At 57.1% G+C, this 25087-nt stretch overlaps 1 protein-coding gene across 5 annotated transcripts; it reads left to right on the top strand.

Annotated features, from left to right (window-relative positions):
- Positions 1-822: 822 nt before the first annotated feature.
- On the top strand, positions 823-22557 carry SLC43A1 (solute carrier family 43 member 1). 5 transcript variants are annotated; one of them, XM_045786693.2, is made up of 16 exons: positions 1123-1840; positions 2181-2241; positions 2385-2551; positions 8674-8851; positions 8963-9018; positions 9149-9225; positions 11545-11637; positions 13275-13408; positions 14294-14472; positions 15589-15735; positions 15830-15865; positions 16080-16218; positions 18612-18753; positions 18948-19021; positions 20570-20693; positions 21803-22557. In XM_045786693.2, the coding sequence occupies exons 3-16, from the start codon at positions 2398-2400 to the stop codon at positions 21947-21949; spliced, it is 1680 nt and encodes a 559-aa protein (XP_045642649.1). In that variant the 5' UTR covers positions 1123-1840; positions 2181-2241; positions 2385-2397; the 3' UTR covers positions 21950-22557. The 5 variants fall into 5 exon arrangements, with proteins under 5 accessions (XP_045642650.1, XP_045642652.1, XP_045642649.1 ...); XM_045786694.2 differs by lacking the exons at positions 1123-1840; positions 2181-2241 and adding an exon at positions 823-1053; XM_045786696.2 differs by lacking the exons at positions 1123-1840; positions 2181-2241 and adding an exon at positions 915-1076.
- The last annotated feature ends 2530 nt before the right edge of the window (positions 22558-25087 follow it).

The raw sequence follows: 25087 nt of genomic DNA, 5'->3' as shown, positions 1-25087 counted from the left end.
TTTCTGGGTATCGCCGCTCACTCTTAACACTGTGTTAAGCTCACATCCGTATTGACTGGCCTTTGCCTCATCTCATTAACGCACACCTCCTATTTTACAGAGAAGAAAACTGAGGCTCGGGGAGGAGTCAGGAAGTGTCTGGAAGCATCCTATCACCAGGTCTTCAGAAATAACAACAACAACAACAACAACAACAACAGCCATAGCAATAACAATGAACACTTACTGTGTTACCGAGTCCCGTGCTCAGCATTTGCGCTGCACCGCAATCCCCAATTCCATCCTTCACCTCCCGCCTCCTTCATTAGGTAGTTACCTGAACTTACAGAGGAGGAAACCGAGGCGCAGAGAGGTTAAGCAGCTTGCCTAAGGTAACTCAGGCCAGTCACTTTCAAAGTCCAGATGCAGACCTCCAGCTGACTAACCCCAAGGAAACCCGTGTCATTCTGCTTCTTGGAAAACACTACTCCCAACTGCACAGTTCAAAACCCCACCCAAGCCCGCCCTTGCATCGTGGCCAGTCCGCTCCAGCTGAGTCGTTCTCTGTTTTGACCAAGGATACAAAGGGCGCTGCCCAATTCGTCTGGGGGGCTCAAGGGAGAGGGTAGGGGTGAGGGGGTGAGGGTGGAAATATTAGGTGCTGGGGCGTGTGCCGGGGGAGAGTATCTGGGGACCAGAGGGCGAGTCACGTGCGCGTGAAACTCGACCTAGGGGGAGGGGAAGAAAAGGGAGCCCCCGCCCCTACCTCGGGGCGCAGTCCGGGACGAGTGTAAATACAACGCTTAACTCAGTGGATCCACTTGGTCTATGCCCCACCTCAAGGATCCCGGGTGCCCGGCGGGTTCCCAGCCCCCCGACTTCATCCGAGGGGACAGAGGAGGCAAGAACACCAGACTGCGGCGCTGAGTCTCCGAGGCGGCCCGGCCCCGGCGCGCAGAGAAGTCCGAGCGCCGGTGCGGTTCGCAGCTGGGCCGGCGGGACAGCGGACGCCGAGTGTGGACGCGCCCCGAAGGCGCTGCGCTCCCCAAGGCGTCGCGTCCGCGGCTGCGGGAGGTGCGTTTGCCCCCAGACCAGAGGTGAGCAGCGGGTGTGGGTAGGGGGTCCCCAGCTGCGGGTCCGCTGAGAGCCCCCCGGACCGGCTCCCACCGACACTCGCGGGGTCCCCAAGAAAAACCCGCTGCCCGAGCCCGTGGGCCCCGCGGCGCACTGTCGCGTCTCTCCAGGCGTGCCCCTCCCTCCCCTTCCCTCCGGGCCCCTCGGACTCCCCTCTTCCTCTCGGCCCGCTCGGCTGCACTTCCTCAGTTTGGAGCAACAATCTTGTCGGAGTTTGAACGGACCCGCGGGCGCGCGGGAACCCAGAGCCCCATTTCACAGATGAGGGCACTGAGGCCCGGGGAGCCGCAGCTGGTGTCCTCCGCCCCTCCCTCTTGCCCTTCCCCCTCTTGCCCTTCCCCGTCCCTCTCCTCTCGGCGGTATCCGTCTCCCCCCTGCCGCTCCCCGCCCCCGCGCCGCCCGCGTCCCGTCTCCTCCCACGGTGGTGGCGGCGGCCGCGGCGGGGGGAGCTCGGGCTCCTCGCCTCCCTCTGGTAAACACACCCGCCCGCCGCCGGCCCGCTGGCCCATCCGCCACGACTGCCCTTATAAAGTCAGCGGCCTCGGGACTTCCTGCCGGAGCGCTAGCCCCCTTGCCCGGCCCGAGAGCGCGGGCTGGCGCGGATGCGCGCCGCGTGGTGGCCCGCGCCCCGCCGAGCGAGTGAGGGGCGTCCCGACCCGCCCTAGGTCCCCATCCACGTGGCAGCTGTTGGCCAGGACCGAGAGACTGCAGGGACACGGGTCGCCCGGTGCGGAAAGGGGGAGGGCGGAGGGCTGGCGGGGGCCCGGCCCCAGAGCAGAGGAGTGGTCTTACCCCGGCAGCAGGAAGGGGGGGGGGGTCTTAGGCGAGCCCCAGACTTCCCTTTCCTCCTGCTTGCTTCTGGGGGTCCTTCCTGGAGCGGGCGGCCGGATACTGGCCAGCGGTGCCTTCAGAGCGCGCTCTGCCCCTTGCTGACCTTTGCGGACTTGGGGAAGTGCGGGTTTGGGCGCGGGCAGCCGGGCTCCGCGCGTTCTGGCCCGGGGGGGAAGAGCCCGGCCGCGCGCCAGGAATAGGTTGCACTCGCACAGGACCTTCCTTGTTTCCAATAGTGGCCTGGCGGGAGCCCGGCGCCGCGTGAACCCCTGGCACTGCCAGTGCGCCCAGAGCCAGGTTGGAGGCACCCGCCGGGAAGCCCGGGGCCCTGGGGTCTTCCCGGGCTGGCTCGAGGGGACTCGGGAGCCATCAGGATGCGAGACCCTTCCCGGGGGCCACTGAGGGGGAGTCCCCTCGCTCAGCGCTGTGTTCCTGTGCAGGCTCGCGGCCAGCATGGCCCCCACGCTGCAGCAGGCGTACCGGAGGCGCTGGTGGATGGCCTGCACGGCGGTGCTGGAGAACCTCTTCTTCTCAGCTGTGCTCCTGGGCTGGGGCTCCCTGCTGATCATGCTCAAGGAGGAGGGCTTCTATTCCATCTTGTGCTCAGGTATGCCCGAGGAGGGGCAAGTCCGGCTGGGGGAGGGGCAGCAGAAGGGCAAGGTGGAAGTTAGAAAAGAACAGGTGGCCCAGGGGACAGAAAGCAGGGCTGCTTAAGACGGAACACTGGCGGGAGTTGGACAGCCCCACTTCTTGACCTCTTCACCCTTCATCTGGAGGATGGGTGGCGTTCTGCCTGCTCTACCTCGTTTATCTAATCCAGTCTTCACCGAATGCCAGGTATCCTGCTGGCTATTGAGACCCCAGGACTGACCGGCGGAGTCCTAAGTCTTTGGCAGCCTCAGGTCTAGCTAGAGCAAGATGGAAACCCCTAGAAGGAGAGCTGCTGCACCTAGCTGGGTGAGGGATTTTTTTTTTTTTAACCAGGGCTTCTGTAAGGCTAACCAAGACAAAGGAACCCCTACAAAGTGCGCTTGAACTTAACAGGTCTGTGCCCGTCCTTTTCTAGGACTTTGAGGCCCCAGGTGTTCAAATCACCCATCTGCACAAGGTTAATAAGCCAGGCATTGTGGAGGGAGTGTGTTTTCCATTTCAATTCCTTTGGCTTCCTGTGAGGGGCCCCTAATGAGGAAGTAGGAATTCTAAGGCTTCTGAGAGGAGGGGAGGAGTCCAGGTCCCCTCTGAGTTGTTTACCCTGAAGACTGTAGAGGTCCTGCTCTTTGTCACCTCACGTTTTTGATGCTTGCCACTGCCCATCCTGTAGCTCCTTCCTGCCCTACTCTACCTGTTTCTTTGGGGGTTTTTTGTAATCAACTTTATCGAAGATTAATCTCCATCACACATTTGGTGAGACTTGACAAATGTGTGCCTCAGGAACCGTCACCCACCACAATCAATATTTAGGATATTTCCATCACCCCCAAACTCCTGCTTCCCTTTTGCTGCCCATCCCTCTACCTGTGCTTTTAAAAAACACGTGTGAAAGCTTTATTAAGATCTAAGTCGTATATCTTACAATTCACCCATTTAAAGTATACAGATTTTTTATTTTTTTAAATTATTTATTTATTTATTTATTTTTTAAAAAGATTTTATTTATTTATTTGACAGAGATAGAGACAGCCAGCAAGAGAGGGAACACAAGCAGGGGGAGTGGGAGAGGAAGAAGCAGGCTCATAGCGGAGGAGCCTGATGTGGGGCTCGATCCCACAACTCCAGGATCACGCCCTGAGCTGAAGGCAGAAGCTTAACCACTGTGCCACCCAGGCGCGCCTACAAATTTTTTAAAGATTTTATTTATGTATTTACTTGAGAGAGCGAGAATGAGAGAGCAGGAGCAGAGGGGAGGAGCAGAGGGAGGGGGAGAAGCAGACTCTCTGCTGAGCAGGGAGCCCAACTCGGGGCTTGATCCCCAGACCCTGGAATCATGACCTAGGCCGAAGGCAGCTGCTTAACCGACTGAGCCACCCAGGCGCCCCTGAAGTGTACAGTTTAATAAGCTATGCAACCATCACCATAATCAATTTTAGGACATTTTCTTTACCCCGGAAAGTAATCCTATACCTATTAGCGGTGCCTCAGTTTACCTAGGACAGAAACATTTTTTTTTTTAAAGCACTTGTTACCATTTAGTAAACCTCCCCCCGAACACCCCACTCCCTGGGGCTTCAAGCTACCAGGACACAGCCACCGCTCCCCTTTAATCTCTTCAGCTCTTCCGTTGAAGAATTTGGCCTTCCCAATGATGGGAGGCTTTGAGGAGCCCTCCCTTGTCTAGCACTCTGTAGTATCCTGATTTTACGCATCAATGATAGGAGCTGTTCTGAATATTTCACATAAATGGCATCTTATAATCTGGTCTTTTGTGACTGGCCTTTTTTCACTTAGCCTGATGTTTTCAGGGTTGACCCGTGTTGTAGCCGGTGTCAGGACTTGGTTTCTTCCCATTGCTGAATAGTACTCCACTGTATGGATCGACCACGTATTTATCCATTCATGAGCTGATAGGCATTTGTTTCCACTTTTTGGCCATTATGAATACTCCTGTAAACGCTTCGGTACAAATTTTTGTGCGGACATAGGCTTTCCTTCCTCTTAGGTATTTACCGAGGAGTAGAATTGCTAGGTCAGATAGTAACTCTACGCTGAACATTTTGAGAAACCGCTAGACTGTTTCTCGCAGTGGTTGCGCCATTTTCCATTCCCACCAGCGGCGTAAAGGTTTCCAGGGTCTCCACATCCTTGCCCACGCTGAGGATTGCTTGTCTTTTTTTTATTGTAGCCATTCCAGTGGATACAAATATTACCTTCTTATGGTTTTGATTTGCAGTTCCCCAATGGCTAACGATGGTGAGCATCCTGTCGTGTGTTTCTTGGCCCTTGGTATATCTTCTTTGGAGAAATGTCTGTTCAGTTCCTTTGGCCACTTTTAAGTTGGGTTATTTGCTTTTTTATCATTGAGTTGTGAGAGTTCTTTATATTCTAGATACAAGTCCCTTGAGAGATCTTTGATTTGCAAAATTTTGCCCACCCCCCCACCCCCCCTGCCCCGTGATGGTCTTCTCACATTCTTTGTGGTGTCCTTGGGAGCACAGAAGTTTTTTTAACATTGATGAAGTCTAATCTATCCTTTTCTTTGCCGTTTGTGTTCTGGTGTCACGTTTAAGAAATCCTTGCCCAACCTGTGGTCGGTAAAGATTTATGCCTGTGTTTTCTTCTAAGAGTTTTTATAGTTACAGATCTTGGGTCCACGTGGGGTAAGTTCTGTATGTGGTGTGAGGTGTTCAGCTGGTGTGTTGAGCTGTTCAGAAGTGAGTGTGTCTGAGCCCAGTTGTCTGGGCTCACTAGAGGTGACCAGAGCGAACCCTCCTTCTTTCTCACACCGTCTTTGTCCACTCGTGAAAAGCAAGGCACAGCACATCTCTCTTCCCCCAGCTCTCCTTCCTTCAAGTGACTCAGCCTAAATCCTTGAGCCATCAGGCTGATTGGGGGTGCTGTACCCTCTTCTGCCTCAGTCATGCAGCCCTATCAAAAGCACTTATTTTCTGCTTTCTTTTAAACATTAAAAAAAAATTTATTTCATTTCTTTGAGAGAGAGAGGAGAGAGCATGAGAGCGAGAGAGCACAAGTGGGGGGAGGAGCAGAGGGAGAGGGAGAAGCAGACTCTCCAGCTGAGCAGGGAGCCCTGAGCCCAGGACCCCGCGATTGGGACCTGAGCAGAAAAGCAGACGCCCTACTGACTGAGCCACCCAGGTGCCCCTGTTTTCTGCTTCCTGAAGCCACATTCACAAGAACACAGGATCAGACTGGGAATGTGTGTCCCCACACTGTGTGGAAAGAGCCAGGCAGCATGGCTTCCAACTCTGTGTGTCGCTTGGCTTATTTCAGGTGTTTACTTCAGTTTCTGAATATCTCAGTTACCCTGTATGTAAAATGGGACCGATCATCCCTACCCCGGGGGACTGCTGTGAAAATGAGATGAGAGCAAGCATGTGGACCAAGGGGGGGAGGCGTTATTACGTGCTGGACCAGTTTTGCTGCCATTTGCTGTGTGACTTTAGGCAAGTCACCCGTCCTCTCTGGATCTCCGCTTCTAAGTCTGCAAAACAGAGTAGATGCCCTTCATCCTTCTTCCCGCAGAGCAATGATGTGAGGACCAAACGATGCCGGTTAACAAATGTGGAGTTCATGATCGAGGTGTTCACTAGTGTCGGCCTTGGGGTCCCCGTCTTTGGGGGGATCCCTGGAGGTGTGTCCTGGGGTGGGTGGTCGAACCACCTCTAGGGGTGTCACAGTTGAAGAGAGCTCTGTTACTCAGAATTCAGGCAGGGGCAATTCAATTTAACACATATTGTGTATCCAGCTAAAGTGCCAAGACAATAAAACAACACCTAAAGTTCATCAGGCCTTTGCTGTTTGCTAGTTAGGTCTTCAGTCCTCACAGCAGATCTGTGATCTAGATATTATTATTAACACATTTTGTGGAGGAGAAACCTGAAGCTCAGAGCGGCTAAGTAACTTGCTTGAGGTCACACAGCTAGTAAGGAGCGGAATGAGGATTCAACCCCAGATCTGACTCTACGATCTGTCTCCTGGTCCTCATGGGAAAAGTGTAGACATCTCCAGCCTCCTTTAGCTTTGGGTTCACTGGGGGCGGTCCTGCTGTAGATGAGACGAGCAGCTAGAGCCCGATCCTACAGGTGTTTCGGAGAATGTGACCGTCGACTGCAGGGAAGTGAAGCATCAGGGTGTGAGGAGGGGCCCGCCGACCTGGGAGACTAAGTAAATGGGATCATTCTGTGAGTGTTTGCGTGTGGCAATCCTCAAGCCAGCCAGCCTCTAAGGGGCTTGTGCCCCACCGCTATCCCCGCTTCCCAGATGGGCTAACAGAGTCTCAGAGTTTCCACAGCACAGCCAGTGAAGCCAGGATTTGAACGTGCTCTGCCTGGTGCTAGAGGGGGAGTGTTTAACCATGCCAGTGCTTCACAGACCTGGTCGCTTGTAGTTCACCCTCATGATTTTACCTTTTCTGTGTCACAGGTACTATTTACTTAATGCTTCCTTTTAAACCAATCCGTTTAGAAAAACTAGCCTAAATTTGAAGTGTAATATCCTTGGAATCTTGGGTTTGATTGTCCTTACCCACACATATACACACACACGACACACATATATGTGCTTAATACCTACACATATATGTATCTATATGTATCAGAAACACACACATAGACACACATACATATGTGAGTATATTGGAAAGCGTATGCATGTTTCTAATGTACATACATATACATGCATACATTTTTCCAATACACGCACGTGTATGCGTGTATGTATGTGTGTTTCTGATGCATATTGAAATGACTAATAACTATGAAACATCAAAATCCACCCCTTGTACCCCAGCCCATCTTGAGCGCCCCACACGCTATGCATGCCACAGTTTGGGAAACACGTTTTTTCCTAAGGCTTCAGCTCTGCCACTAACTCAATACATTTTCCCTGTCCCACCCCATGCCTCACTTTACTTGTCTATACAAGTGGGGCCATTGGATTTCGACGGCCTCTTCTGTTGTAATTGGCATGGATAGAGTTCGAAGGAGTCTTTGCAGCTTGGGCTGGCTTTATCCAAGAAGTCTGGCTTTAGGCAACTCTCAGAGTGATCAGGCCCCAGGAGCTAGCTCACACCAGCCAGGCTCACAAGAGGCTGATTGATAAACCAGACATACTGATGCACTAAGCGACCTTGATCATTAGCCCTCCACGGGGCTGGCATGCTCCCCGGACGGAGGAACACCTCTCCTCGCCAGGGCCAGCACAGGCTCGGGAAGCTGCGTTCAGGACCGAGGGGTCCTGTGGGGGATGGAAGAGTGCTGGCCTTGGAGACTGTCTTGAGTCTGAATGGAAGCCTGCCTGTAAGAAACGGCGCGGCTGGGAGTTGCTGACTGAATCAGCCAGGTGCCCCAACAGCACCTGTCACTCTTTAAATCAATGTTCGTTTGTTTACTTGTTTGGTATCTAATATAAGCCCCACGAGACGAGAGCTTCCGTTTTTATTCACTGTGGGATCCCCAGCACCCAGAGAAGAGGCTGGCCACATCGTGACCCCCTGGAGGGCCACCACCCACCCGTGTCAGCTGCTTCCGGAGAACCTTCTCTGGGCCAAGCCCTGTGCCGAGCGCACCTTCCCCAGCTGACTCTCCTGAGGAACCCGTGGGTGAGGTCTCCTCTGCTCCCTTTCACAGGCTAGGGGCCTGTGGCTCAGAGGGAGGCAGTGACTTGTTCAAGGTTGCCCAGCGCGTAGGGACGGTGGTGGGAATTCAGACCCTGGTTGGTCTGCCCTGCAGGTGCACCCCGAGTGCGGCCTTGGCCGTGATGCCTAGGCAACAAACAGGGGGCAGGGAGTAGCCCCACCTCGTGACTCAGTGAGCACTGAGTGAAGAGAATCGCCCTCCTTCCCCCACCATTGACTGGTCATGACTCCAAGTTGGCACTTTACCTGGAGGACGAGTCCTCGGCAGAGTAGATAGGACTTTGGGCCCCCCGCAAAGTCGCCAGGCTGGCAGGAAGTCACAAGCATGGGATTTGAACTCAGGAGCCCCGACCCCCAGCCCTTCTGTCCCGCGCCTGGCGGCTCCTGCCGCCGTGCTGAGCCTGCCCTTGTCCCCTCAGCTGAGAACACCACCAACGTCACACAGGACGAGCAGCGCAAGTGGCTGAGCTGTGACGGCCAGGAAGAGATGCTCAACCTGGGCTTCACCATCGGCTCCTTTGTGCTCAGCGCCACCACCCTGCCGCTGGGGATCCTCATGGACCGCTTCGGGCCCCGGCCCACGAGGCTGGTGGGCAGGTGAGGCTGACTGGGCGGTGGGGGGCCAGAAGGCAGGGGCTGCTGCTGCAGGGGGAGGGGAGGCTCGGAGCGCTCACAGGCAACTCTCCCGCCTTCCCTGGGTCTCCACAGCGCCAGCTTCGCTGCGTCCTGCGCCCTCATGGCCCTGGCCTCTCGGGACACCAGAGGTGAGCTGTTTGGCCTCTCGTGCACCCACAAGAAAATGGGTGGGGTGCAGGTGGATCTTCTGCCCCCAGCCCCTTCCTTGGCCTCCCACGGCTCCCCAGATGCCCTCACCCATCCCTCTCCCCTTCCCAGTTCTGTCTCCGTTGATATTCCTGGCGCTGTCCCTGAATGGCTTTGGTGGCATCTGCCTAACGTTCTCTTCACTCACGGTGAGTGTGACAGGCCCCACTTGGCAACAGGGCACCCAGGAGTGGGGTGGGGGTAGAGGTGAGTGAGGGGGAGAGGGGGTGGGGGGGCATGTGCGTGTCTGGAAGTGTGTAGGCTGCAGCTAAGGGTGGGTGTGAGGCTGTGCATGTGGGGGCGCGACAGAGTGTGAGTGTGGATGTTGGGCTGCGTGTGTCCGGAGCACGTCATGTCTGCCGGCCTCCGTTCTAGGCACCGCGGCCACAGCACAAACAGACTGCCAACTTCCTCACCTTCCTGGAGCTTCTGTTTGGGGGGACTGAGGGAACAGGCAACCCCCCCCCCCGCCCCCAAACAAGTAAACTCATAAATTATGTCAGTAGTCATAAGTGCTGGAAAGAAAATAAAACTGCGTGTCGTGATAGATAGTGACAGGGGAGGAGCAGCTGGTGTGTGTGTTTGCCACGTTGTGTATTGTGTGATGCTCTCGTTGGGGAAGGGCGCGTGTCCGCCAGAGTATTTGGGAGTGTGTTAGATGAAACCGTGTGAAGTCGCGGCGCTGGACCGGGCCGGACCTACAGAGACAGCTTTTTCGCGTGACTCGACCTCTTACATGTGTGTTGCTCTGAAGTGTGTATGTTTATGGATGGTAGTGAATGTAAGGGTTAAAGGCCTCTGAGTGTGTGGTGGGGGAGGGGTTCCTGGCTGGACCAGACTCAGGCTGTTTATTCCTGACCCGTCCTGACCGCCAAACTGGGTGTTTTTGGCTGAATTTCACCTCACCCAGCAGCCGCCTTTAATTCCAGCCTGGGACATTTCACAACTCTCCAAGGAAGCGGATCCCTGCCTCCCCGCCCCCCTGCGCAGCCCCTTCTCCACGCTGTGCGGCTTGGCTCAGGCCCTCGATCCCTTCCCTCCCGTGCCCAGCCCCGCGCTGCGCGGCACCCAACCTCGGACCCTGCCCCGGCCCGCCCAGGCGGCTCTGCCCACCGCCCCGCCGCCCGCCGCTCCTCCCCCTGCCCCGCCGCCAGTAATCTCCAGCCAATGGCAGGGCCCGGCGCCCGCCCCGCCCCGCCCCCGCCCCCGCCCCCGCCCCGGGCCTCTGCCCAAGCCCGCCAGGACAGACCCGAGCCGGGACAGCCAGTGCTGCCCAGCCCCGCAGCCCGGGTTAGCCAGGTCGGCCTCCCGCCGTGCCCCCGGGCGCGCCTTGATGGGCGGAGACAACGCCCGGGGACCCTGGGGCGGGGGGCGCTCTCCGGCCCTGGCACTCCCCCCCCCCCCCCCCCCCCCGCGTCCTTGGCGGCGTGCCTTGCAGATAACTGGGTGTCAGGGAAGCCTGTGCCCCAGTGAGGATCAGCCTGGTCTCAACCCCTTTTCATAGCCGCTTGGAAGTTGGTGGAGGACTGCGTTCTCCGTGTTTACTATCTTCCTTCCCCAAGGTATTCGAGGTTCCCTTCTTGGCATGGGTTATCCCCTCTGTAGAGAGGGTTGAAGTTTGGTATGGCATCTAAGGCCCTTCCCAGCCATGGGATCTGTGGACCTGGGGAGAATGGTGGGGCCAGAGCGGGGTGTACGCAAAGGGCAGCATGACTTTGCTTTCTCCTCGCCAGAGGGCTTGGCTCGGGCCAGTGGGCAGAACGTTTGATCAGTTCTCTACTGGTGGGAATTCTGGGCCTGCTCTGCATGTCAGAGCCACCTCTCTTGGACACCTGGCCTGCCGCTGCCCCTCCTTTAGTTCCACCCCTACCTCCCTGGCACCTCCCATGACTTGTCCTGGCTCAGCAGACTGGGGCCTTTGGTGTCACCAGGAGAGTTAAGTCCAGAGCCAGCCACGGTCACAGCCTCGGGGCCTGGAAGAGAGCAACGATCCCCAGAACAGGGGAGAAAGTCATCAACGAGCTCTGTGAACTGGAGTTCATTTATCTCCCTCTCTGGGCCTTGGTTTTCTTATCTGTCAAATGGGTTGCACTAGATCAGTTTTTCTTAAACACCCATTGCATGGCTGATTAAGAGGCGTCACCCAATAGAAGGGAGCCATAAACAACTAACTTGGGAAACCCAGACAGTTAAGCAAAACTGACCAGTTTTTTTCTTTGAGGGCATGTCTCGGAACCTTTCAGATGTTAAAGTGCATTGGGTGTCTCTAGGAGGGTGTTGGCTAGTTTCCGACTGTGATTTTGTCTTCATACTTTTCTGTTGCATCTCCCGGAGCTAGTGTTCCTGGAGCTCACTTGGAGGGCTGCGCGGCTGGATGCATCCGGGCTTTACCGCATGGGGCTGGGCAAGGGGCGCCCTGGGTAGCCGTCCGGGTCCCCCGGCTCACCGGTGCTGCTTTCCTCCCTCAGCTGCCCAACATGTTTGGGAACCTGCGGTCCACGTTCATGGCTCTCATGATTGGCTCCTACGCTTCTTCTGCCATCACGTTCCCTGGAATCAAGGTATGGGGACTATTTGGGGTGGGGGGCAGTGAGGTCACTTGGGTTTTCTTTTTGCCTCAATGCAGAAACTGGGTGGGGCTGGGTGAGTAGTGGCTGGCGTGTCTGAGGATCCTGTTGTTGCCGGTCCGAGGTCAGTCCCCACCACGATGGGGCAAAGCACTGAAGCGTCCTGGGAAGAACCTGGCCATTGCCTCTGACCCGCAGGTCTGACCTCCCTGTTTTGCCTCCTTTCCTCTGTCCCAGGCCAGGCCTCCGTCCTCTCTCCTGGGCACGCTCAAGCCTTCCTAGATGGTGTCCCTGCCTCTGACCTTCCCCCTCTCTAGTGTGTCATTCACAGGACTTCTAGAATGATCTTAGTTGGCAGCCTGGCTCACACACCTGCCCTGCTTCACTGACAGAATCAAGTCCAACCCCTTCACGAATGCATTCAATTGCCCTTGACCTCTCTGGCCTCAAGCAGCCTTTCCGGCCACTCTCCTTCTCCTGCCCTGGAGAGACTGGTTGCTTTGGGTCCAGGGTCCTGAACGTAGTCTGCACCGGGCTGGAGCCTGGACAGGTCTGCCTGGTGGAAGCAGAACCGGAAGGCCTGAGTTCTAGCTGGGGGCCTCATTTCTTCCTCTGATATCAAAGACATCAAGGCGCGATTTCACCTGGGCCATCGCTCGCCCTTCAGGTTCCGCCTGGAGAAGTCACGTTTGTTGGTTTAGAAGGCACTTGCCCGGCATCCCGGAAGGAGTTTGAGAGCACCATGGTGGGGGTGCCCATCAGCGTTCCGGTAGCACCAGGCATGGAGGGTGGCAGGTTCCCCCTTCTCTTTGAGGCTCTGTCCTGTCCCCACGGAGGAAAGAGCCTCCAGGCCCCAGGCTGAGGAGGGGCAGAAATGTTCCCAGGGAGCACTGGAGCTCTGAGCCAGACCCCAGCGGGGGCGGGGCGGGGGGCGGGGCGGAACGACGGCAAATGTCAGTCATCCCAGGCAGGGAGGACAAGAGGAGGGACACCATCTCTATGTACCTGGCTTCCCTATTGGCACAGAATCCCAATCAATTCAGAACCACTTGTCCTGAGGTGGGGAGGCCTTGGGCAGAGCCCTTGCACATGCGCTCGCGCGCACGCACGCACACGCACACACGGTTGTCGTACCTGGGAACACCTGTGAAAGGAGAGATAAGGCTTCTCTCCTTGGGTTTGTCTTTCCCTCAGGGAACGTGCCAGGAAGGGGCAAGATAAACACAGGCCTGGGAAACCTAGAACATTGATTTTTCTCTTTTGTACATAAAATGAAATGGCATTTTCGTGTGAAAGCCAACATGCACGCGGACTCGTAGGCAGATCTGTGAGACTTTTTTAGATAGTGATTGAGATTTCAAAGACCTTTTGTGCTTGTGGCCAGCAACTTCAGCTCCCTGTGGGAACTGTTTCACACCTCGTTAGGGGGCTGGGGTGAAAAAGGAAAAGGATGGTGGGTCTTCTGGGTCTGACTCTTCACTTCCGGCCTCAGCTTCCCCATCTGTAAATTAGGCGCAAGGAATGGGGCAGAAGAAACCTTGTCTCGGGCCACGGGGGCCTGGGCTCTGCCTTGGGCAGGAAGAGGTGGGGCCAGGCGGCCACCCCCATGGGCCTTCCCTGTCCTTCCACAGCTGATCTACGACGCTGGCGTGTCCTTCATGGTCATCATGTTCACCTGGTCGGGCCTGGCCTGTCTCATCTTTCTGAACTGTGCCCTCAACTGGCCCGGCGAAGCCTTTCCTGCTCCTGAGGAAGTCAACTACACGTGAGTGGCTGTGGAGGGCTGTGGAGGGCTGTGGAGGGAGAGATGGGCAGGCCGGGGGTGGGGTGGGGGGCAATGGCGGCAGTGGTAGTGCAAGGCACAGAATCAGCTTTGGCGTCAGAGAGACCTGCGTTTGCAGATGGCCTATGCTTTCTCATCTGTACAATGGGCTTGATCCTCCCCACCCGCAAGTGTTTGAATAGACATGGCCCATAACAGGCGGTCAGAACAGGGTGACTGGCACTGTTAATATCCTTTCTGAGTTTGGAGGGTGGGATCAGAGAAGGAGGGACCCCAGCAAGAGTGCCTCGTGCTGTAGGGTCCCAGGAGGGAAATACGAAGACTCAAATACCGCAGCCTTTATGGGGCAAGCTAAATGCCACCTTTTCCCCAGCCCCCAGCAGTTCAGCGTGGACGGGGTGACGCTCCAGAAGGATGCGCACGGGGTGCCAGTCAAAAGCTGATGTTTATCTAGTGTCTACTACCATGGCTCTCAGACCATTCTCGACAGTCCTATGATGGCTTCTGTTATTAACTCCATTAATAACAGGCTCAGGGAATAAAGTGACTTTCTTAAGGTCGCACCACTGAAGAGGGGCGAGGGAAAGCTTGGAACCAGGCTCTCGGACTCCGGAGTCTGAATTCTTAATGCTGCCTCTATGGCAACAGCCCAAGTTGCCTCACGACGCACCCAGCCTTCATTACCGGGTGCTAAGCTGGCCCCTGGCCGGGGCTCTCAGTGATGGATGCAGGGGGCATGTCCATCAGTGCTAGGTCAAGGGGGCCCCGGCACCCCTGGGCCCGACTGGGCCAGACCCTGCGAGGCCAGCTGTTGAGGGTGGGCCCTGCATCGTTGGTTCCCACATGCCCTGGCCCGGCCGCCGGCAGGAAGAAGATCAAGCTCAGCGGGTTGGCCCTCGATCACAAGGTGACAGGTGACCGCTTCTACACCCACGTGACCATCGTGGGCCAGCGGCTGAGCCAGAAGGCCCCCAGCCTGGAGGAGGGGGCCGACGTCTTCATCTCATCCCAGGATGTGCGTGGTGCCTCAGAAAGCCGTCCTGAGAGTGAGTGTCTGGTCAAGGGGCGGCCTTGGGGGACAGAGAGGGTGGGTCCTCATGCTCAGTGAGCCCTCATCCAAAACGCTCCTTCTCTCCCCCTTGTGTTCTCTCCACACCCCATGGCGTAGGTGGGGCCTGCTCCCCTTTTACAGAATGGGGGGAAAGCAGAGCTCAGAGAATTCTCCAAGTGCAGACTCAGGGCTAGTAGGCTGGATTCCTCGGCGAAGGAGGGAGGGAGGAGCTTCCAGAAGGAGGCAGACTCTCCAGGCCTGTGGGGCGGTTGGTTTCATCAGGGCTCTGCAGCCCTCTGAGCAGACGGCTTCAAGTACTGCTCGGTCCGCCCACTGCCAGGCTAGACCCGCCAGCGCCCGGCTGGCTGGCTCCCCCTGCTGGCTGGAAGAGGAGCAGCAGCCACCTGCCTGGGCCGCTTCCCGAGGGGTCAGTTCCCAGATGAGGGGAAGGTGCACCCGCCTTGGAGTCAAGAGATGGGGGTTTGAGTCTGGCTCCCCCACTGCAGGCCATGGGGAGATCCTGTAGCCCTGCTCTGGCTTGCCTTATCTCCTAAACTCGCAGGAATAACACCGGCTGAACAGGGAAGTGAATCGTGAGGATTAAATGGTTCACGGACGTGGAAGCTCTGGCAGGGGCACAAGGGTGTGCCGGTGTGAGGGTGTTACCCCCGCTGCTGGCCCCTCGCGGCAGGATGAGGCGGGCAACCTGCCGCTTCCAGCCCCGAGAGCTTGTGCAAGTCATTGAGCTCTGGGCCTCAGTTTCCTCAGCCGTAGAATGTACCAATGGCAGGTACATTTACTCCTTGAGTAAATGGGACGATATGTGTCGAGTGTGCAGCACGTCGTAAGCGCTTACTAAGTAGTAGCTAGAGTTCCCGTTACTACACCAGCGTGGGCATCCAGAGCTCACCTGAAAATGTTCTGTTGCAATCATTATAAACCTGGGCAAGAACCTGGAGGCCGGTGAGTCTGAACAGTCCTTTTTGAAGAAACCAGTCCCTCCAGCGTCACGCAGTGAGTGTCAGAGCCCCTCTGGAACCACATCCGCTGGGACACCCAGAGGGAAACGCAAGATCGGGAGGCTCAGGGGCGCCCTCTGCTGTCTCCCCAGAGTCCGTCCCCTTCCGCCAGAGCCTCTGCTCCCCCGTTTTCCTGTGGAGCCTCCTCACCATGGGCATGACCCAGTTGCGGGTCATCTTCTACATGGCGGCCATGAACAAGATGCTGGAGTACCTCGTGACTGGGGGCCAGGAGCACGGTGAGGTGCTGCCGAGCCCGCTGGGGCTGGGGGCACAGGAGGGTCCCCCTGCTGAGCTCCTCTCACTCTGGCTTCTCTCCCCACCCCCCATCAGAGACGGACATCCTGAGAAAAAAGGCGGCAGAGACAGGTAGGGGGATGAAAATCGGGGCCCTGGCCCACACGCGCCCCACCGCTGCCCACCCTCAGAGCTCTGGACGTTCGGGGCATGGAAGAATCTGGGGTCAGGGGGAGGCTATGCTGGCACCCGCTCTTCTACACCGGAAGTGGGTAACAGTGCCCACCGGGCTGCCGGCATCCCTCATGCCAGCCCCTGACTCCTCTTCTCCCCCCGTCCTGCCCAGTTGGGTTCTACTCCTCCATCTTCGGGGCCATGCAGCTGTTGTGCCTTCTCACCTGCCCCCTCATCGGCTACATCATGGACTGGCGGATCAAGGACTGTGTGGACGCCCCCAGTGAGGGCACCGCCCTCGGAGACGCCAGGTGACCGGCACAGGGATGGTCACTTTCTCTGCGCTTTCATATCCAGCATCTCATTTCATTGTCCCCAGAGCGCTGGGAGAGCAGGAGCCTCTCCCCATTTTACAGATGAGGAAACTGAGGGCGGGGGGTGCACGGCTTGCTTGATAATAAGTGTAGCTCACCTCAGGTGTTGACTGTGCATGAGGCACCTTGCATTGTCCTGTTGAGTCATGCGACAGCTGTCTGAGGTAGGTATGGTGTCCTCATTTCACAGATGAGGATGCTGAGACACAGAAAGGTGAAGCAACTTACCCAAGATCACACAGATTTTATTTTATTTTATTTTATTTTATTTTATTTTATTTTATTTTATTTTACTCATTTCATTTCATTTCATTTTTTTAAAGATTTTTATTTATTGGGGCACCTGGGTGGCCCTGTTGGTTAAGCATCTGACTCTTGTTTTCGGCTTAGGTTGTGATCTCAGGGTCCTGGGGTCAAGCCCGGGGGCTCCCTGCTGAGCAGGGAGTCTGCTTTTCTCTCTCCCTCTGCCCCTCCCCCCACTTGTGCTCACGGGTGCTCTCTCTCAAATAAATAAATAAAATCTTTATTTTTATTTATTTATTTGAGAGAGAGCGAGGGCCCAAGCAGAGAGGGAGACAGAGAAAGAGAATCTCAAAAAGACTCAAGCAGGGAGCCTAACATGGGGCTCAATCCCAGGACCCAAAGATGGTGACCTGAGCTGAAACCAAGCGTTGGCCGTTTAACCGACTGAACCACCCAGGCGCCCCTATCACACAGCTTTTAGTAGCAGATTCTAGAACCCATGTTATAAAGGGTACACCCTACAGCCTTCTTGTGGCTAGAAAGAGAGAGAGTCGGTGTATCGGATATCGACTGCTGTATCACAGATTACCCCAAAGCTCGGCATCTTTAAACAGCTAAGGTTTATTGTCTCATGTAGTTTCTGAGTCAGGGATCTGGGAATGACTTAGCTGGGTGGTTCTGGCTCAGCGTCTGTCTGAGTCTGCTTGGGCTGGTATAACAAAACACCACGTACTGGGTAGCTGAAAAACAATAGAAATTTAGTTCTCACAGTTCTAGAAGCTGAAGTCTCAGATCAGGGAGCCAGTGGTTGAGGGCCCTCTTCTGGGTGGCAGACTTCTCCCTGTGTCCTCACGTGGCCTAAGGAATAGGGACTCTGTGGGGCCTCCTTCATAAGGGCACTAATCCCATGATGAGGGCTCTGCCCTCATGACCTAGTCACCCCACAGAGCCCCACCTCCTAATATCATCACGTTTGGCATTAGGATTTCAGCATACGAATTTCGGGGGGACACAGCCATTCAGACCATAGCAGGGTCTGCAGTCCAGCTGTCGTCGAAGGCTACAGATATCTGGGGTGTTGACCAGGGTGGGGGAATCCATTACTGAGCTCACTCACATGGCTGTTGGCAGAAGATTTGGCTCCTCCCCACCCGGGTCTCTCCATAGGGCTGCTCACCACAGGGCAGCTGGCTTCCCCCAGAGCCAGGGGCCTAAGGGAGGGAGACCAAGACAGACACCTTGGTGTCCTTCACAGAGAAATCACACAAGTGACATAGCATCGCTTCCGTTGTGTCCTGTCGGTCACACAGAGTCACCGGTCCAGTGTGGGAGGGGATGACGCAGGGTGTGGCTAGCCAGATGTGGTCTCATTGAGGCCCATCTTGTTGGCTGGAGACCACTGTTGGGTCTTGAACTGGGGCTTTCTGATTGCATGTGTTCTTTTTATGTTTGTCCTGAGAGGATAGGAGGGAAGGTGTCTAAGAAACAATCCAGGGGCTTCCCTCCCCAGCATTGGTGGCCCAGCCCTGGCACCCAGCCTCCTGAAGCCAGGGCCATCTGTCTAGGATAGACGGGCAGCCTGTCCTCATCCCAGCCTACTGACCTCTCCCCTGGGGCAGCCCTCAGAGCCCTTAATGGTGCCAGAGTGGGGCTTGTTGGACAGTCAGGGGCCAAGCTGCTGTCCCCCAGAGTAGCATCTCCTTGTGTCCACGCTGGTGGGCAGGGACGCTTTTGTAGGGGCTTCCAAAGGGAGATGATGTGAGAGCTCCCGGTTCTCCACCTTCCTTCCCATCCTTGAGTCTCAGACTTCAGTGTGCGTGAGACATACCTGGGCTATTTGTCAAAATGCAGATCCCTGGGCCCCACCCCTGAGATTGTGGGGGGTGGGAACCCGGAATCTGCATTTTAAACAAAGGCCCCAGGTGATACGGGGGTCCTAGGTGGGGGAGCCACACTTCGAGAAACACAGGGCTGGAGAAATGCCGCCCCCATGTCAAAGGCACAGCAGGAGAGGCGAGGCCAGCCCGGGAACCAGGGCGCTGCTGGGGAGGGGGAGGCAGCAGCCAGTGACATCCCGTCCTCCTCAGGGATGGTGTGGCCACCAAGTCTGCCAGACCTCGCTACCGCAAGATTCAGAAGCTCACCAATGCCATCAACGCCTTCACCCTGACCAACTTCCTGCTGGTGGGGTTTGGCATCACCTGCCTCATCAGCAGCCTACACCTCCAGGTACCGACTTCCATCCTCCCCCGCCCCCCAGGACCCCTCCGAGGGGACAGTTCAGCCAGCGCCTGCCTTCCAGGAAGCATGGCTCTCATGCTCTGGGTCTGTTTCCCGGGGTTGTCAGGGGCTCAGTTACCCATCCTTCCTCCCGCCTCCACACCTGCTCTTCACCTCTTCCCTCTCTCTCTTTTTGGTTTCAGTTTGTGACCTTCGTCCTGCACACCATGGTTCGAGGTTTCTACCACTCAGCCTGTGGCAGCCTCTACGCTGCAGTGTGAGTCGGCCCGTGCTGAGCTGCCTTCCAGAGCTTTCCCCCCATAACCAGAGAATCTCAGAGCAGAGTCATAAGGGCCGGGACACCCCTTCATGCCCCAGCCTCCCTGGAGTGCTGACTGACATCTCACAGTCGGTGGGAGGCTAGGAGGCTGTCTGGGGGGCCGCCCTCTCAGAGCCCCTCTGGCGGTGGGCCCCCACCCCCCCACCTCTATCAAAGGCAGCCTGGCCCACCGCTGGCTGGCTCTAGCGCCAGGAGGTCCTGCCTGAGAAGAAGCCGAAATTCTCGGTTTGATGATACTTTGGTCCTCTGTCCGCTCTCCTCTCTCCCATCAGCCCTGTAGAAATCTCCGGACTTGCCCGCCTTATAACTCTCCTGCTCCATCTGGGGCAGCCCCCAGTTCCCGTTCCCCTCGCCCTCTGGTTTCCACTGCCAGCACTGCTGAGTGACTCTGGTGTGCGTGGTGACAGAGTCGTCACCGTTATCAGGTGCTTCCTCAGGGGCAGGCGCGGTGCAGGACGCCTGTCCGGTGTCAGCAGAGGACAGCCCCATCTCCTTCACCTTCCTCACACTCCATGTCCAGTCCCCAGCAGTCCTGCCAGCTCCCCGTCCACAGACCCCAAATGCAACCCTCTCCGGGTCCCCACCGCCACCCCCCGCCCCGGCTGAGTGCAGCAGCTCCCCACGGGCTCCCCGGCACCTGCCCTCGCCTCCCTTGGCCTATTTTTAACACAGGGGCGGCTGGAGACACTTGTTGGGACATAATTCTTTTCCTGTCACTCCGTGGCTTCCTGCCACACTCAGAAAAAGCCAGAGGCTTTGTTATGACTGAACAGGCCTTCCAAGGTCCAGCCCCCAGGAACCCCTCTGCTCTCTTCCTTCCCTTCCCCCCTCGCTCCCTCCACGTCATGCCTCAGAAACCCCCAGTGTGTTCCCTACTCAGGGCGTTGGCACTTGCTGTCCCCTCTTCCTGGAACATTCTCCGTCCAGATATCTGCAAGACTCACAGCTATCTCACCTTCCCCAGGTCCTGACTCAGTTGTCCTCATGTCAGTGAGGCCTCTGCTGGCCATCTGGTGGCAACCCCTTGACACCAGCTTTCTCTGCCCTATTTCTCTCCTTAGCTCTTATCACCAGCCTACGCTCTAGGCATTTATCCTGCTCCTTGTCCAACTGCCACCTGCCCCACCAGAAAGCCCCCTCTACGAGGGCGGGACTCTCTGTTCCATTCAATGTTGAACGTCCCTGCACCTTCACATGGCCGCGCGGTGAATACTTGTCAAAAGAGTAAATGAGCAGCCCAGTGAGGTCAGCGCTATCTGGGTTATTAGTGGAGGAAGTAGGTCGAGGAGAGGTTGGATTACTTGCTATTGTCACAGAGATAGTAGGTGTCAGAAGCCAGCTTAGTGGCCCTGACGTCACTAAGGCTCTTCCAGTCCACCCCGCCTGCCTCACAGAGAGCGGCGCCTGGGGGTCGGCGGGGGGGGTGCTGGGTGGGAGAGGGCCACACCTGCCTCCTGACTGCCCCCCCCCCCGTCTCATTGACAGGTTCCCCTCCAACCACTTCGGGACGCTGACGGGCCTGCAGTCCCTCATCAGTGCTGTGTTCGCCCTGCTCCAGCAGCCACTTTTCATGGCCATGGTGGGACCCTTGAAAGGAGAGCCCTTCTGGGTGAGAACTGGGGGTGGCATGGGGGAGGAGCCCCCTTTCCAGGGTGCTTCTGAGGAGGTGGGGGCTGGGAGGGGGGCTTGTATGTGACAGAATCCCTGACTCGTATCTCAGACGGAAGGTCTCTAGTCGGGGGTCTCCCAAGCTGGCTGCCCATCACAGCCCCTCACAGAGTGTGGAAAATGCAGATTCCCCAGCCTGCTGACTCGGCGCCTCTTGCCCTGGGCTCTGAAAGAAGTGCGAGGTGCCTGGGGAAGTGGCCCAGTTCTGATGCAGGCCGGTGTCACCCAGGGCGCGGATCCTCTCTCTCTCGTCACCTCTGCAAAGGGTTCCTCTGAACCCTCTCAGCTCAGCACCCTCAGGACAGGGCAGCGGCCTCTGGTATGGTTAGGCAGCTTTTCCTTCCACCTCCCACACGCTTGCCTCCCCAGAGCTGGTCCTCTCTCTGCCCCGTGGGGCCACCTGTCCCATAACTGTTCTCCCAGCGGAGCGATGAAGAAAGGACAGTCACGGTTTATGGCGTGTGCACGAGGTGCTGAGCTCCCCGTGTACTCTGCTCACGTCATCTTTGCCGTGACAGCCCTGACAGGCACTTGGAGTCAAGGCCATGTGCCCGAGTCGCACAGGGAGTCATGCAGGGAAGGCTGTGCACTGAGGCCATGCCCGTGAGAGGGCGACTGTCCTGGGCCTTCCGTCGTCAGGCTCCATGCCTTGGCTCCTTTAACCGCCTGCGAACCTCTTCTCACCAGCCTCAATGTGATCTGGTCGTCAACGTCCCCAGGCCAGAAGGTCCCATCTCAGAAGGTGCCCTGGTTTGGGCACCAGCCCAGACTCCCCAGTATCTCCCCGGAGGGCGCCAGCTTGTGTGGGCACTGGCGTTAGCCAGGGTTCAGACCGCGCTCTGATACTTTACGAGGTTGTCCAACGTTAGATATTGGTGAAACGGTGACTGAATACAGTCAGCGCTAGCTGTGTGTATCATTCTGGCCCAGGACCTGGAGCAAAAATGGCTGTCTCCTCCTCTCTGTTGGAAGCTTAGGAGGGTCCTTGAGGGTGATGAGGGAAAACGGGTACCTACTTGACTCTTGTCTCTCTCTCTCCTTGCCCTCCAGGTGAATCTGGGTCTCCTGCTCTTCTCACTCCTGGGCTTCCTGCTACCTTCCTACCTCTTCTACTACCGTGCCCGGCTCCAGAGGGAGTACGCCACCTACTGGGAGGGCCCAAAGAAGGTGCTCGGCAGCTCTGAGGTGACCGCGTAGACCTCTTGAAGCCAAGGGACCTGGGTGACAGGCAGCCCAGGCCTCAGCAACCAAAGGGAATGCCCCGTGTGGCTTTTTACCTGTAACATACGCACAGAGCTGGGCCGTGGATTTATAAATACCAAGAGAAGTTCTATTTTTGTAGGGACTTGCTAAAAGGAAAAAAAAACCACCTAAAAAAAAATTTCCCCAAAGCAATGCTCCATTGACTGAAGACAGCCCCTGTGCTAGAAGGATTGGGCCTTCTTCCTTCTCAGACTGGCGGAGACCAGGATGTGGGGCTGCCCTTTCCCTGGGCCTTCATCCTAGGGGCCTGCCTCCTGGTGCCTCCGGGGGGCTTGTGGGATCAACAAACAGGCGAACAGGCTACCCCTAGGGTTCCAGCTATGCAATGCCCAGAGCGTGCGTGTGTACATGTGTGCATGTGTGTGTGGGCGTGTATGTATGAAACAACCTTCCCCTCAGGGGAAAGGGGCCTGAGGTGCTCGCTGTGTCTTGGATGGGGTTTTGGGGGGTAAGCCCCTTCCAGGGGCCGGAGGGCGGGTTCCCTCCCTGGTACTGCTTTTTGCAGGTCTTAGAGAAAAAATAAAAAGGGAAGTGAGAGACTAGCTGGTGTGTGCCTGTATCTTTGTTGGAGGTGGGGGGGTGTTTTCCCACACCCCCATCTCTCCCTCACCCAGGCTGGGCTGGGCATTAAGTAGGACAGCTGAAGTGCCAGCCTGTCCACCTCTGGCTTTCTGGCTCATTTCCCGGTTCTTAAGCATGCCCTGCCCTCAGTGTCTGGAGGGAGTCCTCATCCTGTCCTCTGCTCCTACCCCCCCCCCCCCCACTTCCCATGGTTTGAGGTACATCCAGGAAGTTGCCTTTCTCTGTACAAGGGATCAGGGCAGGATGCTTTAGAAATAACGCTGAGGGATGATGGAGGTTTGTTGAAATTTACACTTTTTTATAGTCTCCTGTTTTATCTTAAAACTTCATGCAAATTTGGAGCTTCACTTTATACTATATTTATACTTATTTTTAACATTGAAGTGAGGCTTTAAAATTACGTAGGTAAAGACACCATCTTTGAGAACAAGGGGCCCTCCAAGAAGATATACCTTGCTTATCCCGGGCCTACCCTTCTGCATGTGCCTGGGACATAAGCCTTAGAGGCTGGAGTAAGTCACAGAAGGAGGGGTGGGGCCGGGAAGGGCACTGACATTTTTTGAGGATCTGCCTGGGCTTCACAAGTATCTCACTTCATCCTAACCATGGCCCGAGAGGCTGGTATCTTCACAGCGTTTTGTAGGTTGGAGAAAGCGCAGACAGGCTAAGGCACGAGACCAGTGGGTAGGTGGTGAAGCTCAGCTAGGAACCTGGGCACTCTGACCCTTGAGTCCTGACCACAGGCCTACCAGGGCGCTCAGGGGCAGAAAGGAGGTCCCAGGCTTCTCAGGCCAGCTCAGCTGTCCTCAGGGCTGAGAGCGACCTCAAAGGCCCTATTCACAACCCCCCTCCCTGGAAAAAAACAACTTTGGAGAAGCCACAAATGTTAGCGCTGAAGACAGGATTACAGATAAAACTGCCCCTTTGTCTTAAACTCTCTTTAGAAGTTAATGAAACAGATTGATCCACCCATTTCACGGATGAGAAAACATGTCCAGAGGGGTCTGGAACCTTGACAAAGTCACATAGCAGACTCCTGGCTGCTCTGAGCCCAGACTCCTGGCTTTCAACACAGTTCCTTTTTTGCAAAAAACTAAACCAGAATTGGACAGCGCCCACTAAGGAGTTGGGGGGGGGGGTGTTCCCGGAGGGCCTGCTTGTGTCTCACTGTGCTCGCTGTCCCGGACCTTGACCTTCCAAGTAATCTGGTGGGGAGTTTGACCACGAGCGACGGATCCCACAGGGCCAGGTTGCCGGCGGGCAAAGGAAGCAAGGCGGGTGCGCCGGGTGCTGGGTGTGCCCAGCAGGCGGCGCTGCAGGGCTGCGTCTGGGGATTGGGGTGGGGGTGGGGGTGGGGGTGGGGGTGGGAGGGAGGGGGCGGAGAACAAAAAGGGAAACCCTTCCGCCCCCTCCCCCCCCGACACACACAGCTCTCCACGCACACACCTCCCCGCTAGCCCATCCTTCCTGGGCCTCTACCCCCAGACTCTTACCCTGGCTTGCGCTGCCCTCCTTGGACGGCTCACGCCTTCCCGACCCCCACCCTTTCAAGCGTTATCTGCACCCCCATCGATCCTCAGACCGAGGGAGGGGGGCTGGACGCTGGCCCCTGCCCAGCTGGGCCTTCGGACGGGGTGGGAGTTGCCGCCAGAAATCTCGGCGTCCCGGGGGAGGGGTGGAGAGCTTGGGGAGGGGGCTGGGCAGGGGCGGAAGCGAGCTGGAGCCGTGTTTGTCTCGGCGCTGCTGAGTGGAACAGATGGCTGGGGAGGGGAGAGGGTACGTGGCGGGGGGGGGGGGGAGTGGTGCGGGGGCCGGAGGATGAGGAACGAGGAATTTCGACGCCCCGAGTCTCCCAGGAGAAGCCCCCCTCCCCATCTCTTCCCTGCAAGAGTGGGGGCCAGCGCCGGCCTTTCTCCCAGAGAGCCCGGCCTCTGGCCTGAGCCGGCCCCCGCTGCGCAGCCGGCCGCCCCGGGGCGCGCCCCTCGCCCTGGGTCGCCCCCTTGCGCGGACCGGGCGGGCTGGGTCAGGGACGCCGCGAGCCGCCCGGGGCGCTAGGGTTAATGGGGCCGCACCCCGAGGGGCGAGGGGGCGGCGGGAAGCAGGCTCCCGAGCTGGGAGCGAGTTCAGGGATCGTAAATAGCTGAGGGAAAACGTGTTAATTGGAACTTTATGCAGATGAGCTGGGACCGGGGGCTGGGGGGTGGAGGGAGGGAGAAGGTCACGCGGGTGCGGGACCCGAGCCCAGTTCCGAGGGCAGGGGAGGAGGGCTCTGGCCCGGGAGGATAGGTGAGTGTCCTGACTTCTGGGCGTTGGCCTCTGGGGAGGGCCGCGGGTCCCTGCAGGCGAGGCTTCCTCTCTGACACCACCCCCCCCCAGCCCCAGGAATCCACCAGCGTGTCCACATCCCGCGTCCAGAAGTCCAGGGTCTCAAATCGTCGCGAGGGTGGGGGACACCTTGCAAGTGTCTGTTTCCGCTAGTGGCTGCTTACT

Source organism: Ursus americanus, chromosome 24 (assembly GCF_024610735.1).
Source record: "Ursus americanus isolate L20-20 chromosome 24, mUrsAme1.1.p, whole genome shotgun sequence".
NCBI classification, from domain to species: Eukaryota; Metazoa; Chordata; class Mammalia; order Carnivora; family Ursidae; genus Ursus; species Ursus americanus.
This window is presented reverse-complemented; position numbering and strand designations above follow the sequence as displayed.

Coding starts and splice junctions, on each gene's coding strand:
- SLC43A1 (XM_045786694.2), top strand. CDS start 2,398: ATGGCCCCCACGCTGCAGCAGGCGTACCGGAGGCGCTGGTGGATGGCC. Junction 9,226..11,544: donor TAACGTTCTCTTCACTCACG/GTGAGTGTGACA, acceptor TTCCTCCCTCAG/CTGCCCAACATGTTTGGGAA. Junction 18,754..18,947: donor TCAGCAGCCTACACCTCCAG/GTACCGACTTCC, acceptor TTTTGGTTTCAG/TTTGTGACCTTCGTCCTGCA.